The sequence below is a fragment of the Gossypium arboreum genome, chromosome 11 (assembly GCF_025698485.1).
Source record: "Gossypium arboreum isolate Shixiya-1 chromosome 11, ASM2569848v2, whole genome shotgun sequence".
NCBI lineage: Eukaryota > Viridiplantae > Streptophyta > Magnoliopsida > Malvales > Malvaceae > Gossypium > Gossypium arboreum.
In genome coordinates, this window is record NC_069080.1 from 127720409 (window position 1) to 127746394 (window position 25986).

Sequence of the window (25986 nt, forward strand, 5' to 3'; positions counted from 1 at the left end):
ATAAATTGAAGAAAATTCCAAGTCCAACCAACAATTATGTGAATGATGGTGTTAGGTTTGGAAGTTTATATTCTCTTAATTTAACTTTTTTATGTAAATTAATAATTTGGGGGATGGCTGTGTCCTTTGGGTCTTCTCCAAATATTTTTAAATAACCTAACTTCGTCGCCATTAGCAAAGTGATGGAGGGAAGGCCCCATAAGAAGCAATCATTGAAATAACATGATAAGATTGAGAGGTAATAACCAATAAATATATTCTTTTAATATTTCTCTAATGGCAATGGGACATATATTACTTATATCTTGAATTGATATGTTCTTGTCTAAATCTAAATTAAATATTTTAAATTTATTTATATATAAAATCAATATAAAAAAATAAAAAAATAGTATATTATCTTATATATTAAATATTAATTTGTTCTTACATTTGTTTTCCTTTTCTTCGAGTTTTCCTCTCCGATGTCTTCTTTGTTCTTTTCACTGTCCCAACAACTGTGATGGCTAGCGAGAAAGAAATAAAGGAAATATATGAAAATGGAATGAATATTTTGGAAGATTTAACCAACAATGTTCAGGAAATACAAGAACAAGTGTTGCAGGAGATACTGAAGAGCAATGCAGGAACAGAATATCTAAGCAGATTCTTCCCCAATGGCGAAGCTGACAACCAAAGCTTCAAAACAAATGTACCCATTATTACTTATGAAGATATCAAGCCTTACATCGATCGGATTGCTAACGGAGAGACCTCATCTATCCTTCTGGCTTATCGCATCATCCAGTTCCTCCTAAGGTACATATATATATATATAATCCAATTCTGGCATTCAAAATTAAAATTTGTTTCCTCTCTCTCTTGGAAAGAATTCCATAACTTTTCAAAGTAAACCATTTAATTTATGAAACAGCACTGGTACTTCTGGGGGGCAGCCGAAGTTGATACCTATGACAGCTGAAAGTTTTGAGAAAAGGATGTCCGATCTTCTTCTGTCTGACCTTGTGACCAGAAAGTAAGTACATTCAATCAGCTATCATTACAGTGAAGTACCAATAGCGGTCGTAATTCGATAATAATATCTTTTACTTCATGTTCTTTTTTTTTTCTTCAATTTTCAACATAATCAAACAAATAAGTAATAAATGTTTTTCCATTTTCTTGGCAGATGTTTTAGCGGCTCAGATGAAGGCAAATCGTTGTACCTATATTTTATCAAACCAGAGATGGAAACTCCATCTGGATTAAAAGCATCATTCTTCACAACTTTCTATTTCAAGACCGAAAGCTTCAAAAATGGCCTGGCTAAGTTTTGCACAAGTCCTATCGACACCATCTTATGTTTGGACAACAAGCAAAGTATGTTCTGCCAATTGCTTACCGGTTTACTACAGCGCGATGAGGTCGTACGGTTTGGTTCGACCTTTGCATCGGTTTTGGCAAGGACCATCAAGTTCTTAGAAGATTATTGGAGAGAATTATGTTGTAACATTAGAACAGGTTACATCAGTGATTGGATTATTGACCCTGGTTGCAAAAATGCCATGTCATTGATCCTTACTAGGCCAAACCCCAAATTGGCTGATTCGATTCAACAAATATTTGAAGATAAATCATGGGAAGGGATCATTGTGAAACTTTGGCCTAAAATCAAGTATATCCATTGCATCATTACCGGTTCCATGAGCCAATATGTTTCATTACTTGAATTTTATGGAGGAGGGATCCCTTTAGTTTCACCAATTTATAATTCTTCGGAATCTAGTTTTGGGATCAATTTAAAACCACTAAGCAAGCCCTTTGATGTCTCTTACACCTTTCTCCTAAATACGGCTTACTTTGAATTCCTCCCTGTGGGTAAAGATGGTGAAGGGAAGACTCAAGAAACTTGGACCGACGACGAACCGGTCGATCTTGCGAATGTGAAGCTTGGTCGATATTACGAAGTTGTGGTCACAACTTTGGCTGGTAAAGTTTCTTTAACTCGGCCTCAAAGCTACTAGTGGTATGCACCTAATAAAAGTGTTGTAATCGTCTTTCCAGGTCTATATCGATATAGAGTCGGAGATGTTCACAAGGTAACCGGATTCCGTAATAAATCTCCTCAGTTTCAATTTGTGGAACGACGAAATGTGGTTTTGAGTATTGATGTGGACAAAACAACTGAAGAAGACCTTTCAAAAGCAATCATGAAAGCAAAACTCATCCTCGAACCACTCGGCATCATGTTAACCACATGTAGTAGCTACGCCGACACCTCGTTGACACCAGGTCGATATGTATTATTTTGGGAGCTGAAGATGAAAGGCAGAAATGATTTACCAAAACTCGATGCAAAGATAATGGAACAATGCTGCTGTATAGTGGAAGAATCCTTTGATTTTACGTATAAATCACATAGGAAAGGTGGTGCAATTTCAGCTTTAGAGTTAAGGGTGGTTAAACATGGAACCTTTGATGAACTCATGGATTTCTATGTATCGAAGGGAGTTTCCGTTGCCCAGTACAAGCCACCTAGTTGCCTTAAATCTGAGGAAGCAGTAAAGATATTAAATTCAGGGATGGTGGGGAAGTTTTTCAGCCCCAAAACTATGTTTTAAGCTGGATATTGCAGGTATGGCTTGACAATACTTAAAATGTTGTTTTTTGTTAGATTCAAAACAACCTTTGGATTAAATACTATTTATATTTGAATTAAATAATGGAATACGATTTAAATTACATGCGTTAATAAATTTATGTTAAAACATATTGAATCAATCTTTCAACAACTTACCAATCATACTGGCGAATGCGCATAGCAAAACGATAATAATATTCCTGAATGCGTACAGCCATTTGCACATTAAACAATAGTAACAAAGAAAATACCTATATTCTTCGACATGTTGACTATGCATACATATTCGAACATTCAGCCAACATGTACCGTCTAAACATAGAGTATGCCTTTCATACCATTTATGCACCATACATACAATTGCATCTATTACACAACATACATCAGGCCAAAACACTCATCACTTCAATCATGATCAGATTCATTCAAACCGTATTTACATTCAATACCCCAAATACACGTAAGGCATAAACACTTCTCCACAAGTTGATTCACTATTGGTAAAACATTACTTCATCATATCTAGTATATTAATGACACAAAATACATCCATTTAAGATTTGAGTCCAAGAATTCACCTGGGCGTCATCGCCAATTCTATTTTCTAAGTCTTTTTCCTTGCTACACGAGCCTCCTTAATCAATACAACACAACAACTATACTAAAATCTAACTGAGACCATTCATTATCACAAAAGTCATAATTTATTTGCATGCAAATGCCATTTGAATGATTATTCGTCATTTTATCCGAAACAAAATAGAACCAATAATTTACTAAAATCATTAACTACCTTCTTTTTTTTCTTGAATATACTAATGCAAAGAGATTAGAAAACTTACCTGTTGAGTATGACTCCTATTTCAGTCAAATTTGAGAAATAATATTTGAGTTAAACTCTTTTTATTTATTTTAATCAAACTCTGATTAGTTTAGATTATTTTATTATTATTTGACCTATGAATTCTATGAATTTAGCCTATAAATAGGCTATTTTACAACATTAGAAAATACACCCATTAGAGATTACAACTCATAACGCTTTTAGAGAATTTTGTGTTTATGTTTTGAGGGTTCTTTGTTTTTGGGTTTTTGGGGTTTAGTTTTTATCTCCATCTTTTGTACTTTTCGTTTTTTTGTCATTATAGTAAAATTATCTTTGCTCTTGGTTTTTTATCCTCTTTGGAGGGGTTTTTTTCATTTTAAATTTGTGATACGGATAAGTCCCAAGAGTTACCAAGAGCTGACATGGATCCACTCGAGCTACCTTTAGGTCCAATAACCCGAGCTCGGGCTAAGAGGTTCAAAGACGCAATAGTAGCCTTAGTTGATAGAGTGTGGGGCGAAACTGTTGCTGGCCTTCTTAAAAGCTCTTGGACCAGCGAGTCAAGCAAGCCTTGCAATCTCCTTCAAGCTCAACCATCTCAATCTTAGCTCAATAAGCTCGTTTTTATTTTACTTTAGCTTGCGTTTATTATGCTGGAATAAGATATTTAATTTGTCTTTAGTTAAAATTAGTTATTTAGTTTTAGTTATTAATTTATCATAATCTGGACAATATAATTAATTAAGTGTTTAATTATGTTCTAATTAAGTACTTAATTAATTGTGAGTTTTTAATGTGTCTTAACCTATTACAAGGCTTAAATATGTTTGGCTGAATTTATGGTGTAGGTTTAATGTGTTTTATGCTGTCGAATTAATTTGTCCAAAAGGAACTTAATTTGCTGATTTATTTGGTGCAGGTACACCCCCCTTTGGACGGCATAGGTGCATGAATAGATTATGAAGGTGTGCTGATCCTGGTGTCTCCCAAATGACCATTTGGCCAAGCCCTTCTACTCTCCAAGATGGCTGATTGACTGCCTAAGGCAAATTTATGGCTTTTCACACCAGCCAATTATTCCTTTCACACCAAGAACTATTCAGTTTTGCTTGTTCACACACATATGACTACTCATTTAAGCTTGTTGACACCTCATGAACAATGAAGTGACCTAAGTAGCTCATTTACTCCCAAGACCATTCGGCTGAACCAAACAACACAATTAAAGAACATTCAAGCAAATGGCCGAACCTACTTAATGCATTTTAGCTCCCAATCATTCCATTGAATTTTTCCAGTTGAATTAAGGCATCTAGAAGCTGCCATTGCCGTTCTCTATGCACAAGAAACTTCAAGGAACCTTCTTAAAGAATTCTGGAATTTTTAGCTAATCATTTAGCTACCTTAAGAGCCTATTCGGCTATCCCACGTATTGACTATAAATTTTAGCTCATTTCACATTGTGAAAGACTTTTGACCATTTTATGAATGAAACTAAGTATTTTGTGAGATTAACTTCTCTCAATTTCGTCCAAAAACTCTGTTGACTTATTTACATAGCTAGTGGCGTCAACCTAGTTCTTTAAACCGAACTCATCACTTTAGCAATGTGGCATTCGAACCATTTATACCAAGGTTCCTATCTTCTATAGATAGTGGGTCAAGGTTTCTATCTTTTCCTTCACCAAGCCATCTTAAGAATGTATAAGTTTTGGGTCAGCACTTGAGTATAGTGTTGGTTCACTCTTGTTTCTTAAGCCTCTTTTATTCCATTTTCCATCTTAGCTGAATTAATGTCAACTTATGCTAATTCTTCCTTAATAGTTGAACCTAAAACATTAAACCTAACCCCTTTTGAACGTAATTGCACATCAATTCCCATCAATAGTCAAATATCCTCCTACTTTTACAAAATGAATGAAACTTCATCATTAGGTGATCGGGCAATTAAAGTAACTCAAATCAATAAACCGAGGCTAGATCCCATCAATTGGTATCAGAGCTACCCAAAATAAGAAGTTCAGACGTTCAAAACAACCTTGGATTAGGTTCGTAAAAAAATCGTGTATTGAGATTTTACATTGTAAGTAATCTTATTGTACTTAAATATATATATATATATATATATATATATATACAAGAAATTAAAAAAAAAGAGTTCGTTCAATTCTTTGATATTTGACATTCCGAAGTCTCTCGATGTGTTGCAAAGTTTGGATTCAGCATTTGTAGTTCCCGGTCATCCATCTTTGCCATTACCCCTATTTACCTTTCACTCCACACTCTATAACCCATTTTTGTTTCTTTTAGCCAACCTTACACCGGAAACAACATTACCTTTGTTAACCAATTGAAATCGACCCTCTAGGCTAGAGATAAAGTCTCATCGAGTCTTATACGAATTACGAGAGAAGAAACAAGCGGGAAAATGAACTAGTGTGTGAGCACATTAGAGAGGAGGTAAAAGCCGAAAAGAGTACAAACACGAGTGTGAGTGACATCTGCTCTTTCTTTTCAAGTGAGCATGAGGACTTGTGGTGAGGTTAAAGAATTATGTCAAGAAGTCCCAACTGCAATATGGCAGAAGGAGGCGTTTGACAGCCAATAAGGAATGTTGCACTCGGAAGGGGTAGAGTACCTAATTTAGGCCAACAAGCCCTCTTACGGGAATTTCATTGAATGCTCAGAAACGAGCTCAAATCTATCAATGAACATTTAGATCGAGTCGAGGAGAGGGATCAGCGGGAAAGAACGCCCCAAGGTCTAAGACAAGAGCGGGGGCGAACGAGACTCCATGATGATGATCTCTACGACCCAAGTGAGATGGAAAGTGGCCAAGCATCAAACCAAAGTGAACAACAACGTGGTCAAAGGAATCGGGGTCCTAAGGAACAAAGATGTGTTAATGACGACTTGAAAAGTATCAAGCTATCCATACTTCCATTCCAAGGTAAATACGACCCGGAGGTGTACCTTGAATGGGAGAAGAAAATAGAGTTGGTCTTCGAGTGCCACAACTACTCGGAGAGTAAGAAAGTAAAGTTAGCGGCGATTGAGTTCTCTGACTATACCATGATCTGTTGGGATCAGTTAACTATAAGTCAGAGAAGGAACGGAGAGCGACCAATATCCACTTGGGCCGAGATGAAAGCTGTAATGTGTAAGAGATTTATCTTTTCCTATTATCATCGTGAACTTTATCAGAAACTTCAAAACCTTATGCAAGGTAATCGAAGCATAGACGACTACTTCAAAGAGATGAAGATTGCCATGATCCGTGCGAATGTGGAGGAAGATTGAGAGGTGACCATGGCCAAATTTTTAGCCGGTCTTAACCGTGACATCGCTAATGTGGTAGAGCTTCAATATTATGTCGAAGTAGTCGACCTGGTGCACTTCATCATAAAGGTCAAGAAGTAATTAAAGAGAAAAGGATCCATCCAGACCTTTCTCAACTCCAACGCCACTTTAAAATGGGGTTAAGGAACGGGTAAGAAAGATCTACCAAACTGTGCGAAAGATCAAGGGGTGTTTGCAAAGCCTAGCAAGCCTATTGGCGAAACTAGCAAGGGCAAGGACGTAGCCTTTCCAAACCAATCAAGAGATATCAAATGCTTCAAATGTTTAGGGAGGGGGCATATCACCAGCCAGTACCCTAATCGAAGCAATATGATTGTGAAACCCAATGGTGAAATTGAGTTGGAAAAAGAAAAAGACGAAGAATCAGACGTAACCACCGATGAAGAGGAAGAACTTGAATACACTGTTGATGGCAAAATCCTCATTATTAAACGAAGTCTAAGCCATTAAAGCATGGAGAATGAGCAAAAAAGAGAGAATATCTTCCATACATGTTGCCATGTCCAAGGTAAGATGTGTAGTTTGATCGTGGATGGCGGAAGTTGCACAAATGTAGCCAGTACTTTGATGGTGGAAAAACTCGGTTTGCTAACAACTAAGCATTCTCATCCCTACAAACTTCAATAGCTCAACGACGGTAGAGAATTGAAGGTGACCAAACAAGTCTTAGTTTCTTTTTCCATCGACAAGTACAATGACGAGGTTCTTTGTGACGTGGTACCCATGCATGTCGGTCATCTGTTGTTGGGGCGTCTGTGGCAATTTGATCGCAAAGTTATCCATGATGGCTATACAAATCGCTACACTTTCAAACACCTCAGGAAAGTATGACTTTAGCTCCATTGATGCCAAGACAAGTTTATGAAGATCAATTGAAGCCAAGAGATTCCATTAAAAAATTTAAAGAGAGTAAACAAAAAGAGAAGAGTGAAAAAGAGATAGAAAAGAAAGGAAAACAAGTGAACAAACCAAGAGAAAAGAGCAAGGAGCGTGAAAACAAAACGAGTGAAGAAAAAGAGTTCAGCAAAATGAGTGTTTATGCAAAGAAGAGTGATATTCGAAAGTCTTATTTGTTGAAGCAACCCATACTTGTACTCATGTACAAGGAATCCCTTTTGAACACTAACGATTTAGATTAAAATCTTCCCTCTTCGATTGTATCTCTTTTGAAGGAATTTAATGATGTGTTTTCGAATGAAGTCCCTAATGGGTTGCCACCCATTCGAGGGATTGAACACCAAATTGACTTCATTCTTGAAGTTGTCATACCGAATTACCCGACTTATCGTAGCAACCCAAAGGAAACCTAAGAGTTGCAAAGGCAAGTGACCAAGCTTATGGAGAATGGGTTCATATGAGAAAGCCTCAGTCTTTGCATCGTACGAGTATTATTGGTGCAAAAAAAAAAGACAAAATGTGACGCACGTTCATGGACTGCCACGCGGTGAACAAAGATAACTATCAAGTACTGACATCTAATACCGCGTCTAGATGATATGTTAGACAAGTTAAGTGGTGCCCAACTGTTTTCTAAGATCGACCTTAAGAGTGGGTATCACCAAATTTGGATGTGCGAATGTGACGAGTGGAAAACTGCATTTAAGACGAAACATGGTTTGTACAAGTGGTTGGTCATGCCGAATGACCAACGCACCCAACACCTTCATGCGACTTATGAATCATGTTTTACGTTCTTTCATTGGAAAAATTTGTGTTGTCTATTTTAATGATATACTTATTTATAGCAAATCATTAGATGATCATGTGTTGCATTCGAAAGCTGTTTTGGAAGTTCTTCAAAAGGAAACTTTGTATTCTAATATTAAGAAATGCACCTTTTGCACTAATAAGGTTATTTTCTTAGGGTTTGTAATCAGTTCGGAGGAATTTGAGGTAGACCAAGACAAGGTGAAAGCAATCCAAGAATGGCTTAGACCAACAAGCATAAGCCAAGTGAGGAGCTTCCATGGCTTGGCGAGCTTTTATAGGTGATTCGTCCTGAACTTTAGCTCTTTGGCCACACCTTTAATGAGTGTGATCAAGAAGTCTTTAGCTTTTCATTGTTCTATTAAATATTGTTTAACTAATGCACATTTGCATTAGTTTTGCCAAACTTTTTTAAAATGTTTGAAATTGAATGTGATACTTTAGGTGTCGGGATAGGAGCCGTGCTAACTCAAGACGGGAGACTTGTGGCCTATTTTAGGGAGAAGTTGAGCAGAGCCCCGTTAAACTACCCGGCATATGACAAAGAGATGTACACCCTGATTCGAGCCTTAGAAACTTGGCAACACTATTTGTGGCCCAAGGAGTTCGTAATCTATTCGGATCATGAAGCATTGAAGCATCTCAAGAGCCAAAATAAATTAAACTAGCAACATGCTAAGTGGGTAGAATTTTTAGAATCTTTTCCTTATATTATAAAGTACAAGAAATGTAAGGAAAAAATAGTGGCTGATGCGTTGTCAAGACGATATACTCTTTTATCTTATTTGGACTCTAAATTACATGGATTTGTTTTCTTGAAAGACTTGTATACTGCTGATGTTGATTTTGGGCAAATTTATAGATCTTGTGAAAATATCACTGTTGATAAGTTTTACAGGTGTGACGGCTTCCTCTTTCGATAAGACAAGCTTTGCGTTTCGCAAGGTTTAATTTGAAATGTACTGGTGAGTGAGGCACATAGTGGCAGCCTCATGGGCCATTTCGGAGTAGCCAAGACCTTGGCCATGCTCCAAGAGCATTTCTTTTTGCTGAGGATGAAGAGGGATGTCGGGAAAATCTGCACCCAATGCGTGACGTGCAAGAAAGCAAAATCCAAGATCAACCTACATTGACTATACACGCCACTACCAATACCAAAGAGCCATAGGCCGACCTTTCCATAGACTTTGTCCTTGGATTACCTAAGACTAAAACCAGAAAAGATTCAATCTTTATTGTTGTAGATAGATTTTCCAAGATATCTTATTTTATAGCTTGTTCGAAAACTGATGATTCCTTTAATGTTGCTAATTTGTTCTTTAGGGAAGTTGTAAGGTTGCATGGAATCCCAAGAACAATTGTCTCTGATCGAGACACAAAATTCCTTAGTCACTTCTGGAGGTCGTTGTGGGGAAAGCTAGGAATGAAGCTACTGTTCTCAACAACTTGTCACCCCAAAATGGATGGCCAAATGGAGGTGGTGAACCACATTTTGTATACCTTGCTGCGAGCTATCATTCGGAAGAACCTTAATTCATAGAATGAGTGTTTGCCATACATCAAGTTTTTCAGTAACTAAACACTCACTTTTCAAAATTGTTTATGGTTTCAACCCTTTGAATCTCCTTGATTTAATTCCTTTACCTAATTATTAGCTTGTTCATGTAGATGTTAAACGAAAGGCTGAGTACGTGAAGCAACTACACCAAAAAGTAAGGGCCAACATTAAAGGCCAACATTGAGGCGAGAACTGAACAATACATGTGCAAGGCTAACAAAGGAAGGAGGCAAGTCGTGTTTGAACCTAGAGATTGGGTTTGGGTTCACATGAGGAAGGAACGGTTTTTAGCTCAATGGAGGTCAAAACGACTACCAAAAGACGATGGACCCTTTCAAGTGTTGGAACGAATTAACGAGAATCCTTACAAGCTCGACCTTTTAGGTGAGTACAACATAAGCGCGAGCTTTAACGTATTTGATTTATCTCTATATGATGTAGGCGATGATTTGAGGACAAATCGCTTTGAAGAAGGGGGAATGATATAGCTAAGTCCCAAGAGCTAGCAAGAGCTGACATGGATCAGCTCGAGTTACCTTTAGGTCTAATAACCCGAGCTCGGGCTAAGAGGTTCAAAGACGTAACAATAGCTTTAGTTGATAGAGTGTGGGGTGAAACCGTTACTGGTCTTCTTGAAAGTTCTTGGACCAGCAAGCCGAGCAAGCCTTGCAATCTCTTTCAAGCTCAACCATCTCAATCTTAGCTCAATAAGGTTGTTTTTAGCTTACTTTAGCTTGCGTTTATTGCTGGAATAAGATATTTAATTTGTCTTTAGTTAAAATTAGTTATTTAGTTTTAGTTATTATTTTGTCATAATCTGGACAATATAATTAATTAAGTGTTTAATTATGTTCTAATTAAGTATTTAATTAATTGTGAGTTTTTAATGTGTCTTAACCCATTACAAGGCTTAAATATACTTGGCCGAATTTATAGTGCAGGTTTAATGTGTTTTATGTTGCTGAATTAATTTGTCCAAAGGGAACTTAATTTGCTGATTTATTTAGTGTAAGTACACTCCTCCTTGGACGGCATAGGTGTATGGATAGATTAATGAAGGTGTGCTAATCCTTGGTGTCTCCCAAATGACCATTCATCCAAGCCCTTCAACTCTCCAAGATGGCCAATTGACTGCCCAAGGCAAGTTTAAGGCTTTTCACACCAGCCAATTATTCCTTTCACACCATTGACTATTCGATTTTTCTTATCCACACACATATGACTACTCAATTCAACTTGTTCACACCTCATGACCAATGAAGTGCCCTAAGTAGCTCATTTACTTCCAAGACCATTCGGCTGAACCAAGCAGCACAATTAAAAAACATTCAAGCATATGGCCGAACCTACTTAATACATTTCAGCTTCCAATCATTCCATTTAATTTTTCCAGTTGAATTAAGGCATTTAGAAGCTGCCATTGCCGTTCTCCATGCACAAGAAACTTCAAGGAACCTTTCTAAAGAATTCTAGAATTTTCAGCTAACCATTTAGCTACCTTAAGGGCCTATTCGGCTATCCTATATATTGCTTATAAATTTTGGCTCATTTCACCTTGTAAAATACTTTTGACCATTTTATGAATGAAACTAAGTGTTTCGTGAGATTAACTTCTCTCAATTTCGTCCAAAGACTCTGGTGACTTATTTGCGTAGCTAGTGGCGTCAACCTAGTTCTTTAAACCGAACTCATCACTTTAGCAGTGTGGCATTCGAACCCTTTATACCAAGGTTCCTATATTTTATAGATAGTGGGTCGAGATTTCTATCTTTTCCTTCACTAAGCTATCTTAAGAACGTATAAGTTTTGGGTCAGCACTTAAGCATAATGTTGGTTCAGTCTTGTTTTTTAAGCCCCTTTTATTCTATTTTCCATCTTAGCTGAATTAATATCAACTTATGCTAATTCTTCCCTAATAGCTAAACCCAAAACATTAAACCTAACCCCTTTTGAACCTAATTGTACATCGATTCCCATCCATAGCTAAATATCCTCCTACCTTTACAAAATGAACGAAACTTCATTGTTAGACGATCGGGCAATGAAAACGACCAACTTAGTAAACCGAGGCTAGATTGTATCAATTTGTGTGTTCAATTTCTGAATTTCTTTCACTATTTTTACTTGTTCGTTACTTAATCAGGTCAATCCCTACCATAACCAACATCCATGATTTCCAATTTCTAAAACGTAATCCTTAGTCTCTCCCCTTCATGCACGGATATTCCTCAATCTTTCTCTTTTCCATGGCAAACAAGAGAGAAAAGAAGAAGAACATAAAAACAAAAGAATTGTCCTTAGAGAAGAATGCTTCTCCTTTGTAACACCAAAACCAATTTACTGCCACTTTGAAATACCTTAACCATCATGTCTCCCACTAATATATTTAGTTCAATACTAACGGAACTATGGTTGAAACCCAACCTTTTTCAAAATTAATCTACTAATTAACCTTAATTACTAAAAGAACCTACCAGCTTAGAAAAATTTTGAATTTAATTCATAATTTTCCCAAATAACTTAAGACTTAACAAATCCGAGTGTGACAGTATATGTGTAGTGTGCTTAGGTACCTTTTGAAACATGTTTGTATGACTTAAAAGTGTTTGTTTTTTACAATTCTATTTATAAGTCTCGAGATAGGATGAAGAATTTGTGTATATGTCTTAAAACATAGGGAGCATGTTTGGAGACATAAAGGGTAAAGTCTCAAGATATGGCACCTGAGTCTCATGAAATTCAAAGCCAATTGCTAAATTAGATTCAAGGGAGGCATGTCTCGAGACATGGGTTTAGTATTTTTTTATTCGACTCCCAATTGACGTTTTAAGACCCATTTGAGCTTGGTTTTCATTTGTAATGATTTATAGATATTTGAAATGATTTAATTGATATTCATAACTTACATGTTAATGTGTTTTGATCATATGATTGATCGATTGGATCATCGAGCTAAGACCAATGTGACGCTCTTTGTCTAATCGAGTCTTTAGATTGGATAAGGGGTGTTACAAGTTTAATTTGTCTCCTCACTCTTCTAGTGGAAATGTTATATTATTGTTCTTGAGATTTCATGCCTTCATGAAAATCTAGCACCTCATCATGATTCATCTTGGGTTGACATACCTTCCATAAAAATAGGAGTGTCCACCTAACGCTCCACCTATTTCTTAACACCGTGATCTTTGATTTTATCTAACTCTTTTTATTGGGAATTAGTGATCGATCAAAGCATGGATGGCTCATCAAATGTCACATCTCTGCTGATTATAAATTCTGGAGACCCTAGATTAGGACACCACAACCTATATCGCTTCACCCCTTGGGCATATTGTTGAAAACAACCAACCATGCTACTGTTATGTTTTTGTTAAAGTGCATACTGCTATGATGATTTTTTGAGCGCATAATTTGCATGCATGCTTATAGCAATTGTGCATGCTGCAGCAACATATTTTATGTTTTAGTTACAAATTAATTTAGTTTGGCTGAAAATGAACTTAGTTGTTAATGTTTTGATGGGTTTAGCTGATGATTGAGCTGATAAGTCAGCTTATTCATGTGTACAAGCAATGTTTTCATATTCCCAATGATGATTAGTGGAATTAGTTGAATATTTGGAAATGTATTTTGATTATAAATATAATGTTTTCATATTAAATAAGAAAACATATCAGTTGTGTAAAATAGATTGCTTCTTTGCTACACGTTTGTGAGCAAGTAAATTATGTCAAGCTTCTTGCTCCTTTGTTCTCTATCTTGTTCTCTTCTTTTGCTGATATCGAAACCCCAACAAATTGTATCATGAGCGCAAGTCTTTAAGGGATTTTTTTTTTTGCTTCTATTGCTTGTTAAAAAAGACAAGAGGCTATTAAAGTTTGTTATCTTTGAGGGCTACTTGTAAAAGAGAGAGCAGAAGTTCACCCCTGTGAGAATCCTAAACAAGCTTGGGATAAGCTGAAGGAGGAGTTGATGGGGTATGTGCATGAAGACACTCCACAGCAAGAGGGAGTATGTGCAAGAAGAAATAGGATTGTAATAAACAAAGAAACGAGGCAAGATGTGTGTGAAGGCAAGTTTCCAACCAAGGCTGTGAAGAAGGAGAAGACTCCATTTGATGAACAACTCTTTGGCACAAAAGAATGGAATAGTCAAGTGTGTAAGTTAGATTTGGTTGAGAATGAAGCCAAGGTTGAAAATGAATTGTTTGAGCAGAGTCAGCTTGAAACAAATCATCTAAGGACTGCCAAACTAAAAAAAAACTTGATGAATGATTGGTATTTTCAACATAGATGCCAAGGAGGAGTGTTGAAAATAGCCAACCTTGTTGCTGTTATGTTTTGTTAAAGTGCATACTATTATGATGATTTTGTTGAGTACATACATCTTGTATGCATGCTACAGCAATTGTGCATGTTGCGGCAACATATTTTTTGTTTTAGTTGCAATGTAATTTAGTTTGGTTGAAAATGAACTTAGTTGTTAATGTTTTGATAGATTTAGGTGATGATTGAACTGATAAATCAACTTATTCATGTGTACAAGCAATGTTTTAATAGTCCCAATGTTGATTAGTGAGATTAGTTGAATATTTGGTGATTTATTTTGATTATAAATGTATTATTTTCATATTGAATGAGAAAGCATATTATTTGTGTAAAGCAGATTGCTTCCTTGATGCACTTTTGTGAGCAAGTAAATTATGTCAAGCTTCTTGCTCCTTTATTCTCTATCTTTTTCTTTTCTTTTACTGTTGTCAAATCCCAACACATATCCAAGAAATATACATTTTTGTTCACTGGGTTTAGGTTGGCCCTTATTAATATGAATATAAGCAGGGTAGCCAAACACTCCTAAACTAGAGTAATCGGCAAGAGAACTAGAGCATACTTCCTTAGGTGTCTTTAGCTCAATAGATGTAGATAAAGATATTTTTATCAGATAGTATGTAGTATTTACAACTTTAGTCCAAAAGTCTTTGCCAAGCTTAGCATTTGATCGCATAGAATGAGCTCACTCCAAGAGAGTCATGTCCATGTATTTTGCAACTCCATTTTGCTATGGTGTATGACGAGTAGCCCGATGTCTCACCTCTTCTTCATTTTGTAGAACTCATTAAGTTCACCTAAGCAATACTCTAAGCCATTATTCATTCAAAGTCATTTGATTTTCTTCCTTGTATTGTTTTCGATCAATGCCTTAAATTGCTTGAAATTGAAAAACATTGGTCCTTGTGCATCAGGAAATACACCCAAACCTTTCTTGAGTAGCTATCAATAACAGGTTAGTAGATATTTGTAACCACCATTTGAAATTATTGTAGAAGGGTCCCAAAGATTGAAACGGATATAATCTTATGTACCTTTGATTTTGTGAATCCTAGAGCTAAACATGTCTTGGGTTTGTTTTCCAAAGACATAGTGCTAATAGAAATCAAGCTTCTCCTTATACTTGCCATGCAACAAACCTCGTTTGCTTAGCACTGTTAAGCCTCTCTTGCATATGACATAACTTAGTGGAATCAAAATTTGGATCAGTTGATGGTGACATTACAGTAGCACTCGTAACCGTGGAACCATCCAAGAAGTAAATGTCTCACTCTAAATGTTCACGCATCACAACCAATGCACTTTAGAATTCTTCCATCACTCCTTTCATCAGGGTACCGAAAGCCTACCTCAGTAGGCAAAGATGATAAAAATTTTCATTATAACAAGCTGATCATTAGACGTACTTTAAAACTCAAAATACAATCCCAAAAGCTTACAACTCGCACCCAAAAAGATACGCAAGAGCTATTACACAATTGCTCTCAAATTAGCCACTCATGACTTCGCACCCAAGTTGGTGCATGCAATTGTTGACGTTGCATTAATTGGTTTGGGAATTTGAGGCCAATTTCTAACGAGCAAAGATGAAGTAAAGAATTTTGAGTTAAGGGTCGAGGTATAATTAAAAGGTTTTAAGGTCAAAAATAATAATTTTACGCAAAGTGAATTTAACCTCCATAATATTGTTGATCTTGTACTAATCGTATTGAGGATTATCCTTTGGACATTTGTAGGTTAGTAATTGCTGATGTAGCGAACTCTTTCATTAATTAATAAAATGCTATAATAGTTACTCTCAGAAAAAAATAAGTTTAAGATATAGATTGATTCTACTTAGTCCCAACACCATCCACCCCATTAAAATCAAATAAAATGAATAAAAAGACCTTATAATTGTGTTTATGTATATTTGGTGACGGATTAAGTTTGGAAGTGGCTCGATTGTTCTCAAGTTCTTGCAAGACGATCATAAGTTGGGAGACATTAGAGTTTATGCTCCTAGACATTTTTCGATATTTAAGTCTATGAGAAAGCATTATAACAAAGTAAGTAAACAAGGTTGCAAAGAATATGAAATGAGATAAGGAGATGATCCTCATGAGGGAATCAGTTATTTATCCTTTATGCTTAGTCCCCAAGGTTTGCTTCGAGGGCTGAAGTAAGACATTTTATATTAGGAAGTTAAAAGTATAATTAAATTTTTTAAGGGGGCAAAGCTAAAAAATTTGGTGTTAAAATGGTTTAAATTAAATTTTTATTTTTTAAGAGGGACCAAAAATAAAAGCTTTCATTTAAATAAATGGTTAAAATGGACTAAATTAAAGTATTATATTTTAAGAGAGGCTAGAAGGCTATATCTATATTTGATTAAGCCGTTGATTGCCCATTATTGATTGGTTTGCAAAGTGGTCCCATATTATATCAAATTGAACCTGTAAAATCGTTAGTGATTGTTAGAGAAACGATATATTAATCAGTTAGGTTGTTAGTCCAGCTGTAATACAGTTGGAGTTGTTAGCTTCAGTTATCTCACTTTTCACGTGTATATATTCTTGCTTGTATCAGCATAGAAAAAAAATATCAATTTCAGATTAAAAGATTCATTTTCTGCTTTCATTCTCTTCATTGTCTATACTTTCTTTCTATTATTTTAGATCTTCTATCATGGTATCATTCGCTTGGTAGTTCTTGGGCATGGCCACCGTACACTCTGCTGACTCTGAGTCGATTGAGCCGAATGGTTCAGTCTTCGCCGGTGATCGTGTTATCTCTTCGTTTCCTCGTCATGATGTCATGAAGTTTGACGAACGGATGTTTCTTCAATGGCAACAGTAGGTGCGTTTTATTCTTGCTGGATATGGTCTCCTTAGTTTTCTTGACGGCTCCTTGACTGCTCCGACGAAGTTTGTTCAGTCATCCGACGGTACGCTTAGTGTCAATCCGTCTTCCCTTATTTTTGAGCAACAAGATACTCTTCTCACGTCGTGGCTTCTCTCTACCATTAGCTCATCTTTTCTATCATCTTTCATGGATGTTTGTATGACTTGTGATGTGTGGATCGTGGCCACCAGTTTGTTTGCTACTGATACGAGTGCGAAGCAGTCGCATTTTCGACACGAACTTCATTCCCTCAAGAAAGGTAGTCTCTCCATCTGATCCTATGTTGATAAAATTAAAGGTTTGTGTGCTCTCCTTGCAGCATCCGGTTCTCAGATTTCAGAGGCTGAGCAGACGGCGATTTTGCTTGCGGGTCTGTCGTCTGAGTATGACACTGTTGTTTTGTCTCGCTCTCCTCGAAGTCTCTTCCGTTTCAACGTGTTGTTGATACTCTCCTTGAGTGTGAAGCTCGTCAGGAAAGGACTATTCAAGATGTGCTGATGCGGTGAATCTCGTTAAAGGATCACAGTCGCCGGTGGTTGATGGCTCTTCTCGTGGTGGATGGTCTTCTTTTCGTGGTCGTGGTCGCGATTTTCGACCCCAGATACAGTGTCAAATATGCAGCCGGTTTGGTCACCTTGCTCAAAGGTGTTACTACTGTTATTCATGAGATGAACAATCGCCGGCTGAAGATTCGCTCGCACAACAAGGAGTATCGACGTTTGGTGGCTCTCGATTTCCAACTGGTAATGGTCAAAATTGGAATGGCAATGATGGTAATGGTCAAAATTGGCAGGCTAATGGTACTGGTCAAAGTTGGAATGGTACTGGTCAAAATTGGCAGGCTAATTTTAATGGTCAAAATTGGCAGGCTAATGGTCCAAATTGGAATGGTAATGGTCAAAATTGGGGTGTCTTTTCTCCTGGTTATTCTAGGCCGAATGTAGGGATTCCAAGTGTGGATCCACGTGGGTTATGTCCAGTGCATAACTCCTTTGGGCCAGTTTTGTTTGTGCCAAATGAAGGTAGGCCACCGAATAATGGATTTCCTGCACCTATTGGGCCTCAAAGTTTAGGCCAGCAGATTGGTAATATTGGTGGTACATCTGCAAAGGCCTATGGGCCACCTGATGCCAGCCAGGTTTTTGAACCTCGTGGATCTGTTCGACCTCAACTCAATGATGGACCTATTTCCTCTGAACCCAATGTTAATTGTGTTAATCTTGACAGGCCTTTGCAACATCATGCTCCTACGGTTCCTTGGCGGACAAAGCTACGTGCATGCGTATTTGATGTCGACTCCTCTTCATATGATTCCTCTCAGTTCGTTGGGATAACCCAGCTTCCTGAGTTTCATGCCTCTGATTTTTCTGACGCCACAGCTTATGATTCAAATTTTAGTGGCAATGATTCGTATGTTCCGTTGCCGGTCAGGAGCACATCTTGGTGCCCTGATTCAGGGGCTACACACCATGTCTATTAGAATGCTGCAGGATTAGATGCCTCTGTTCCTTACTCAGGTAAATCTTCTCTTCTAATGGGAAATGGTGCATCTACTAAAATTCACTCTGTTGGGAACACGGTTCTGCCTACGCCGAATAAATTGTTGCATCTCTCTAATATTCTTTGTGTGCCAAGTATTCGAAAGAACCTTATATCAGTCTCTCAGTTTGCCTCTGATAATAATATATTTTTTAAATTTCACTCCTCACATTGTGTTATTAAGGATGCCCAGACACAGGAGGTCTTGATGCGGGGCCAAGTTCGTGATGGTCTTTATCACTTCACAGTTGGTCATTCGCTTCCCTCTGCTCCAGCTCCGTCCATTCATAATTCTGAAGTTGTGTCTAGATCTGTGAGTGATAATGTTTTTGATTTGTGGCATAAACGCCTTGGACATTCGTCTGCTGCTGTCGTTAAAGATGTCTTTAATAAATGTAATATTGTTTCTACTAAGAAATGTTCTGAAAATGTTTGTGTTGCTTGTCAACAAGGGAAAGCACATAAATTGCCTTTTGTATCTTCTACTACTGAATATTTGGACTCATTTGAATTGATTGTTTCTAATTTGTGGGGTCCCGCTTCAGTTTCGTGTGAAGGTAATCTGTACTATGTTTCTTTTATTAACATGAGCAGTTGATTTACTTGGGTGTATCTTCTTAAGCGTAAATCTCAGGCGCTTGAGTGCTTCCTTCAGTTCCAGAAAATGGTTTTTACTCAATTTGGCAAACACATTAAAAAGTTTCAGAGTGACTGGGGAGGAGAGTTTCGGGCTTTTGCGTCCGTTCTAGCAAGTCGAGAAATTTTGCGTCGTTTGTCTTGTCCACATACCTCCGAACAGAATGATGTTGCTGAATGTAAGCACAGGCATGTTGTGGAGACTGGGCTTACTCTCTTAGCTCAAGCTAATCTTCCCATAGTTTATTGGGGATATGCCTTCTGTAGTGCTGTTTATCTTGTCAACCGGTTGCCCACGCCTGTACTGAAGGGTCGCTCTCCTTTTTAGGCCTTGTATCGGACCGAACCTACATATCATCATCTACGTATTTTTGGCTGCTATTGTTTTCCATTCTTGAGACCTTTTCTAAAGCACAAGCTGGAGTTTCAGTCCCAACCTTGTACATTCTTAGGTTATAGCTCTCAACATAAGGGGTATTACTGTCTCACACCGGATGGTAGGTGGTTGTTTCTCGTCATGTGGTATTTGATGAAAGTCGGTTTATGTTCTCCGCATCTCCTGCTATAAGTTCTGACACTAATGGTTCAACTCTCAGTGATTTTGTTTCTACTCATGTTCCTGTTGTCCGATCGTCTGCTGCTCAGTCATGTGCGGCTCATCCACCTGGTCCGCCTCTAATTCGACACTCCCTTACTCCTAGTCCATCCATTCTTGTTGACTCTCATGCTACTTGTAGTACTTCTCAACCTGTTGCTGTTGCTGAAACACCTGAGATTTCTGCCCCTCCTTTTATCAACACTCATCGCATGGTAACTCGGTCTAAGGCAGGCATTTTTAAACCTAAGGTTCTCTATGTAGAAGCGGATGATTTTGAACCTCGCACTGTAAAGGATGCTCTGGCTCATCCAGAATGGAAGTTAGCTGTGCAAGCTGAGTTTGATGCTTTTTCTACTAATTCTACCTAGACCCTGGTACCCTTACCCCCTGGGCGAAAAGTCATTTGGTGTAAGTGGTTGTTTAAGGTTAAAAGACATCCTGATGGGACTATTGATCATCGAAAGGCTCGTTTGGTTGCTAAAGGTTGTTCACAGGCCCCTGGATGTGATTTTAAAGAAACGTTTAGTCCTGTGGTCAAACCTGCTACTATTAGACTCATATTATCTGTGGCTGTGTCTAAAGGGTGGACACTCCGTCAAGTTGATGTGAACAATGCTTTCTTAAACGGTGATATCACGATTGAGGTGTTTATGCAGCTACCCCCGGGGTATGTTTAGACTGGTCCTAATGGCGAGCGTTTGGTCTGTCGTCTGACCAAAGCATTGTATGGCTTACGTCAAGCTCCCGTGCCTGGTTCGACAAACTGAAAGGTTTTCTTCTTTCTACAGGGTTTACTTTGTCTAAATCTGACGCCTCGTTATTTGTCTGTGTTATGACTACTTCCACTTTGTATGTTTTGGTTTATGTGGATGATATTATTGTTACTGGTAATGTACCAGATAGCATTGACATTTTTGTTCGACAGTTGCATTGCGAGTTTTCCCTTAAAGATATGGGAGATCTCTACTACTTTCTTGGCATTGAGGTTACACGTACGTCTGCTGGTAGTCTTCATTTGTGTCAACGGAAATACATCCGTGATCTTCTTGAGCGTAGTGGCTTGGCGAACGCAAAGTGTGTAAACACACCTATGGTTAGCTCGTCTGTTCTTTCTAAAGATGATGGTGATCGTCTGAGTGATCCCACTGAGTATAGAAGTCTAGCTGGAGCTTTACAATATATAGTTTTAGCTCACTCGGATATTGCTTATGCCGTGAATAGGGTTTGTCAGTTTATGCATTCTCCAACTTCTAAACATCTGGTCGCATTAAAGCGCATTCTGCGATACTTATGTGGTACAATTAGCTATAGGCTGGTTTTTCGACCCTCTGATCGGTTTTCTCTGGTAGGTTATGCTGATGCCAATTGGGGGCTTGATGTTGACGATCGTCAGTCCACAACTGCGTACTGTGTTTTTTATGGTCAAACTCCTGTCTCTTGGTCCTCCAAAAAGTAACAAGTCATATCTCGATCTACAGCTGAGGCTGAATATCAGAGTCTGGCTGCTGCTGCTAGTGATGTTACCTAGTTGTTGTCGTTTCTGCATGAATTACATCTATCTTCTATTAATGTTCCTGCTCTCTGGTGTGATAATTCTAGTACCGTTGCTGTTGCTGCCAATCCTGTTCTTCATTCTAAATTCAAACATGTGGAGTTAGATCTATTTTTTGTTCGCGAGGAAGTCGCTGATGGCTTGCTTGTGGTTGGTGAGGTTCCGGCATGTGACCAGGTTGCTGATGTTCTCACCAAGCCACTTTCTGTTTCCTCGTTTGTTCGATTTCGAAATTTTCTTCGGGTGTTTCTGGTAGAGAAGATGGGAGCATGTTAGAGAAATGATATATTAGTCAGTTAGGTTGTTAGTCCAGCTGTAATGCAGTTGGAGTTGTTAGCTTCAGTTATCTCACCTTTCACGTGTATATATTCTTGCTTGTATCAGCATAGAAAAAAATATCAATTTCAGATTAAAAGATTCATTTTTTGTTTTCATTCTCTTCATTGTCTATACTTTCTTTCTATTATTTTAGATCTTCTATCATTGATAAATTTGTAAGTATTAAAATTTAATTAAGTATTAAAATTTAATGACTTAAACATAAATTTAAACAAAATTAAGTAACTATTTAAGTAGTTTACACCATATTAATCATTATAGCTATGAAGCGTTAATGAGATCAATACAAAATCAATTAGAATACTTAGAAACAATAATAAATAAAGAGTAGCCTTGGATTAGAGGGGCAAGGCACATGCATTATCTCTTCAACACGCCTCTCTCCTTCCTCTCAGTTTCTTTCTCTGCCACCTTACTTTCATTGTGTTTATTATTATTATTATTATTATTATTATTATTATTATTATTATTACAAAGCCTTTGGATTGTTTTACACATCGACACCCTCTAGCCTATTTTTGTTTCACAAGACTCTAAAAGCATCTGACTTTCATACTAGGTCCATTCTTAAGCCTGATCTATCATTGACTACACATTAAGAGAAGTGAATAGCCTTTTAATTTATTTTTTTATACAAATTAAAGATATGGGGATGAGTGGGTTCACTTGGCCATTTTTTAATTTTTTTGAATAACATAATTTGGTTGCCATTAGTCAAGGGGAGAGAGGGAAGGCCCCATACGTCACCTTTAGGATTAGGAAGCAATCATTAATATAATTTAAGTACATATTTGTTTTGAAGATAACCCATTTGGTTATAATATGTCTAAAATATAAGGATTTTCAATGTAGTTTATTTAATCTTGTTATGATATCGATTATTTTTGGTCCAAATCCAAACGGATTTGGGTTAGATTTGGGTCTAATTCTATTGAGTTCACATGATGTGTCCACAGGTCGAGCTTGCGTGATGATGTGTGATCACAAGGTGTGAACTATAATCCCGTGGAAGGTTGCATGTGGAATTGTGCATGGAGCCGCACAAACACATGCTAACTCTAAGATAAGATATGTGTTTAAATGCATAGAGATTACCCAATATGTCATGTCAATGAATAGTATCCGTATAATATAAATAGGTCAACACAATCCTTTAAGAGGACAATAGAGAAAATATCTCAACAAAACTCTATTTGTGTTTTACTTTTGAAGGTAATCACTTGCTTAGAACAAGTAGAAAATAGGAGGATTTTCAACATAGTTTGTTTCAACTGGAATGAGATTGAGAGATAATAAGTTAATAACCCACAAAATTTTCCAATGTTTCTCCAATGGCCAATGGGACATATATTAATTATTACTGATCAGAAAAGTTACATTTTTTTCACCTTGATTATGATTTTGTAATAAAAATGAAATAATATTATAATGGTCCTTGAAATTTATTAAATTTATGAATATGATCTTTGCACTTTAACATTATGTTTAAATATAGTATATATATTTATTTAAATGAATTAAAAATAGATTATTTAAAATATTAAATTAAATTATTTTAATTTTCCTCGCCTTTTGATAAATCTAAATTTACAAGCTTCATTGTGTTACTGTGGTAGGTTTGGAACTCGAGGAATGATGCTGTACTCAATAATAATGATCCGAAATTTTGAGTTAGGGGTAGAGATAAAATTAGAAATATTTGGAAATCAAAGATAATAATTTTGAGATATAATGATTTTTTTTAGCCATCCAACTTTACAAAAAAGTTATTGTAGCCATTTATTTAAATTTTTACATTTTTAATCCTTGAACTTGTAATTTTTATCAAATCACCCTAAAATAGATGGAAAAGTTGACGTTTTTAACTTTATTAACATGGCATACATGTGGATTGTCACGTGTATGCCACATCAGCATTTAATTACTTTTTTTAAAATTTTAAAAATATTTAAAAATATATTTATAATTTTTATACTTTGTAAAAAAATTTAATTATTTTAATTTTAATTTTATTTTATATATTTTTAATTTTAAAATTTAAAAATGGTTGTCCAAATTTAGAGGTGAGCATTAGCCGGGCCGAGCTCAACTAAAAATTTAGGTCCGTTTGCTAGCCCGGGTCCTGCCCGGCCTGACAAATGGGCCTAAAATTTTGCCCAAACCCGACCAGGATAAAAATGTTGAAACTCAGCCACCCATATTAATTTTATATTATTTTTATATAATTTTGAAAAATAAATAATACATCAAAATACTAAAAACATCAAAATATTATTTTCCAACAAATTGAAAATAAATTTTAAAAATAGATATACTTAAATAACACTAAGATAGATGCAACTTAACAAGCAAATGTCTCTAAAATAATAAGAAATTTAACAAATGTCTTTAAAATAATAACAAAATTAACAACAAAATAAGTTTTATACAACATCCAAACAATAACAACAAAATAATAGCAACATAATAGTAAAATGGTAACAAAATAGGGAGAAAATAACAAGAAAATAATATAAAAAAAAGCAATTTTTTGTGCTTTAGTGGATTCAGGCTGGGCTGGGCCGGGCTCGAGCAAAAAATGCCTTACTCGAGGCCCGACCCATTTTTAAAACTGGCTCTTTTTTTTGTCCAAGGCCATTTTTTGGTCTATATTTTTGCCCAAACCCTCCCACATTTCGGGCTGGCCTTCGGGCTGGTAGCCATGATCAGGTCAAGTCCAGATTCCATCTAGATTTAACTTTTAAATGGTTTTTTTTTATTTACTTTTTTTAAAATTTTTTTGACTTTATTTAATATTTTTTACAAATTTTAATAATTTTTTTACAAATTTATAAAAATTATTTTTTATTTTTAAATATATAAAAATAAGCTTTGAAATGAATGAACTCAGAAAATCATATGTCCTAGTTCATTCCGGTAATATTCCTTTTAAATTTTTTTATTTTTTTTGCTAACATGGCAACTGACGTGACACTATCACGTGAACAATTGTCGTTGACATGGAGCGCCATGCTAGTGCTATTAACAATCATGTCAGAGTTGTAATGTCAACATTAGTCAAAAGTCTCTTTGTCCAATTTTATTAATTCAAAGGTTGAATTGGATGTAAATAGATCGCAGAAACTTAATTGATTTATTTGAAAAAGCTCAAACACCTTTTAAACTATTAAACCTAAATTAAAATATAAATTTTCAAGAAGAGTAAAATACAGTTTTATCATATGGATGAAGATCATAAGTGACAGTCCATAACCGACCTTGATTCGGGCACAAAGTACTCAAAGTGAATTTAGCCTCCATATAATATTACTGATCTAGTCGTATTGATTTGTGCTTGGATTATTCTTTGAGAATTTATGGGTTAGTAATGGTTGATGCAGCAAACTCTTTTCATAAATTAATAAGAATTCTCATGGGTTAGTAATGGTTGATGCAACAAACTCTTTTCATAAATTAATAAAAATTCTCATGGGTTAGTAATGGTTGATGCAGCCAACTCTTTTCATAAATTAATAAAAAGTAAACTACTCCCAAAGTTATTAAATTATTAATAAATTTATGTTTTGTTTATTCATTTTTGAAAAGTTACAAAATGGTCGTCAAACTATTCAAAAGTTTATTAATTAAGTCATTGGACTGTTAAGTTTTTTTTTAAAGTCCAATTAGCGAGCTCTAAGCGACAATTCGATGACTAGTACGGTGGTTCAGTACCCATCTAGGAGTAGAAGAACATATTTTTGGTCCAAGTCAATCTGGAGGTTAGGTCGGAGATCAGAGAAAAAAGCTGTTTGGATTTTGGTTCATAGATTTGTAATGTTCAAAGCTGTTACATAAAAAACTGAACTGTAAAAGAGAAGGGAAATGAAGACTTTTGATTAGTGCAAGTGAAGCGAACAGAAAATGCCATACAATAATGATTTTAACAATCTAGTGACTTAAATGAAAACTTTTAAATAGTCAGTGACCATTTTGTAACTTTTTTAAGTCGAGTGACCAAAATGTAAACTTACTAATAGTTTAATGACCTTATATGTAGTTTA

The 25986-nt window shown here is 36.2% G+C and overlaps 1 protein-coding gene across 1 annotated transcript; it reads left to right on the forward strand.

Annotated features, from left to right (window-relative positions):
- Positions 1-400: 400 nt before the first annotated feature.
- Positions 401-2735, forward strand: LOC108473068 (indole-3-acetic acid-amido synthetase GH3.17-like). The gene is made up of 4 exons (XM_017774630.2): positions 401-798; positions 914-1015; positions 1169-1968; positions 2044-2735. Exons 1-4 carry the CDS (start codon positions 503-505, stop codon positions 2598-2600), a joined length of 1755 nt encoding a protein of 584 aa, XP_017630119.1. The 5' UTR covers positions 401-502; the 3' UTR covers positions 2601-2735.
- The last annotated feature ends 23251 nt before the right edge of the window (positions 2736-25986 follow it).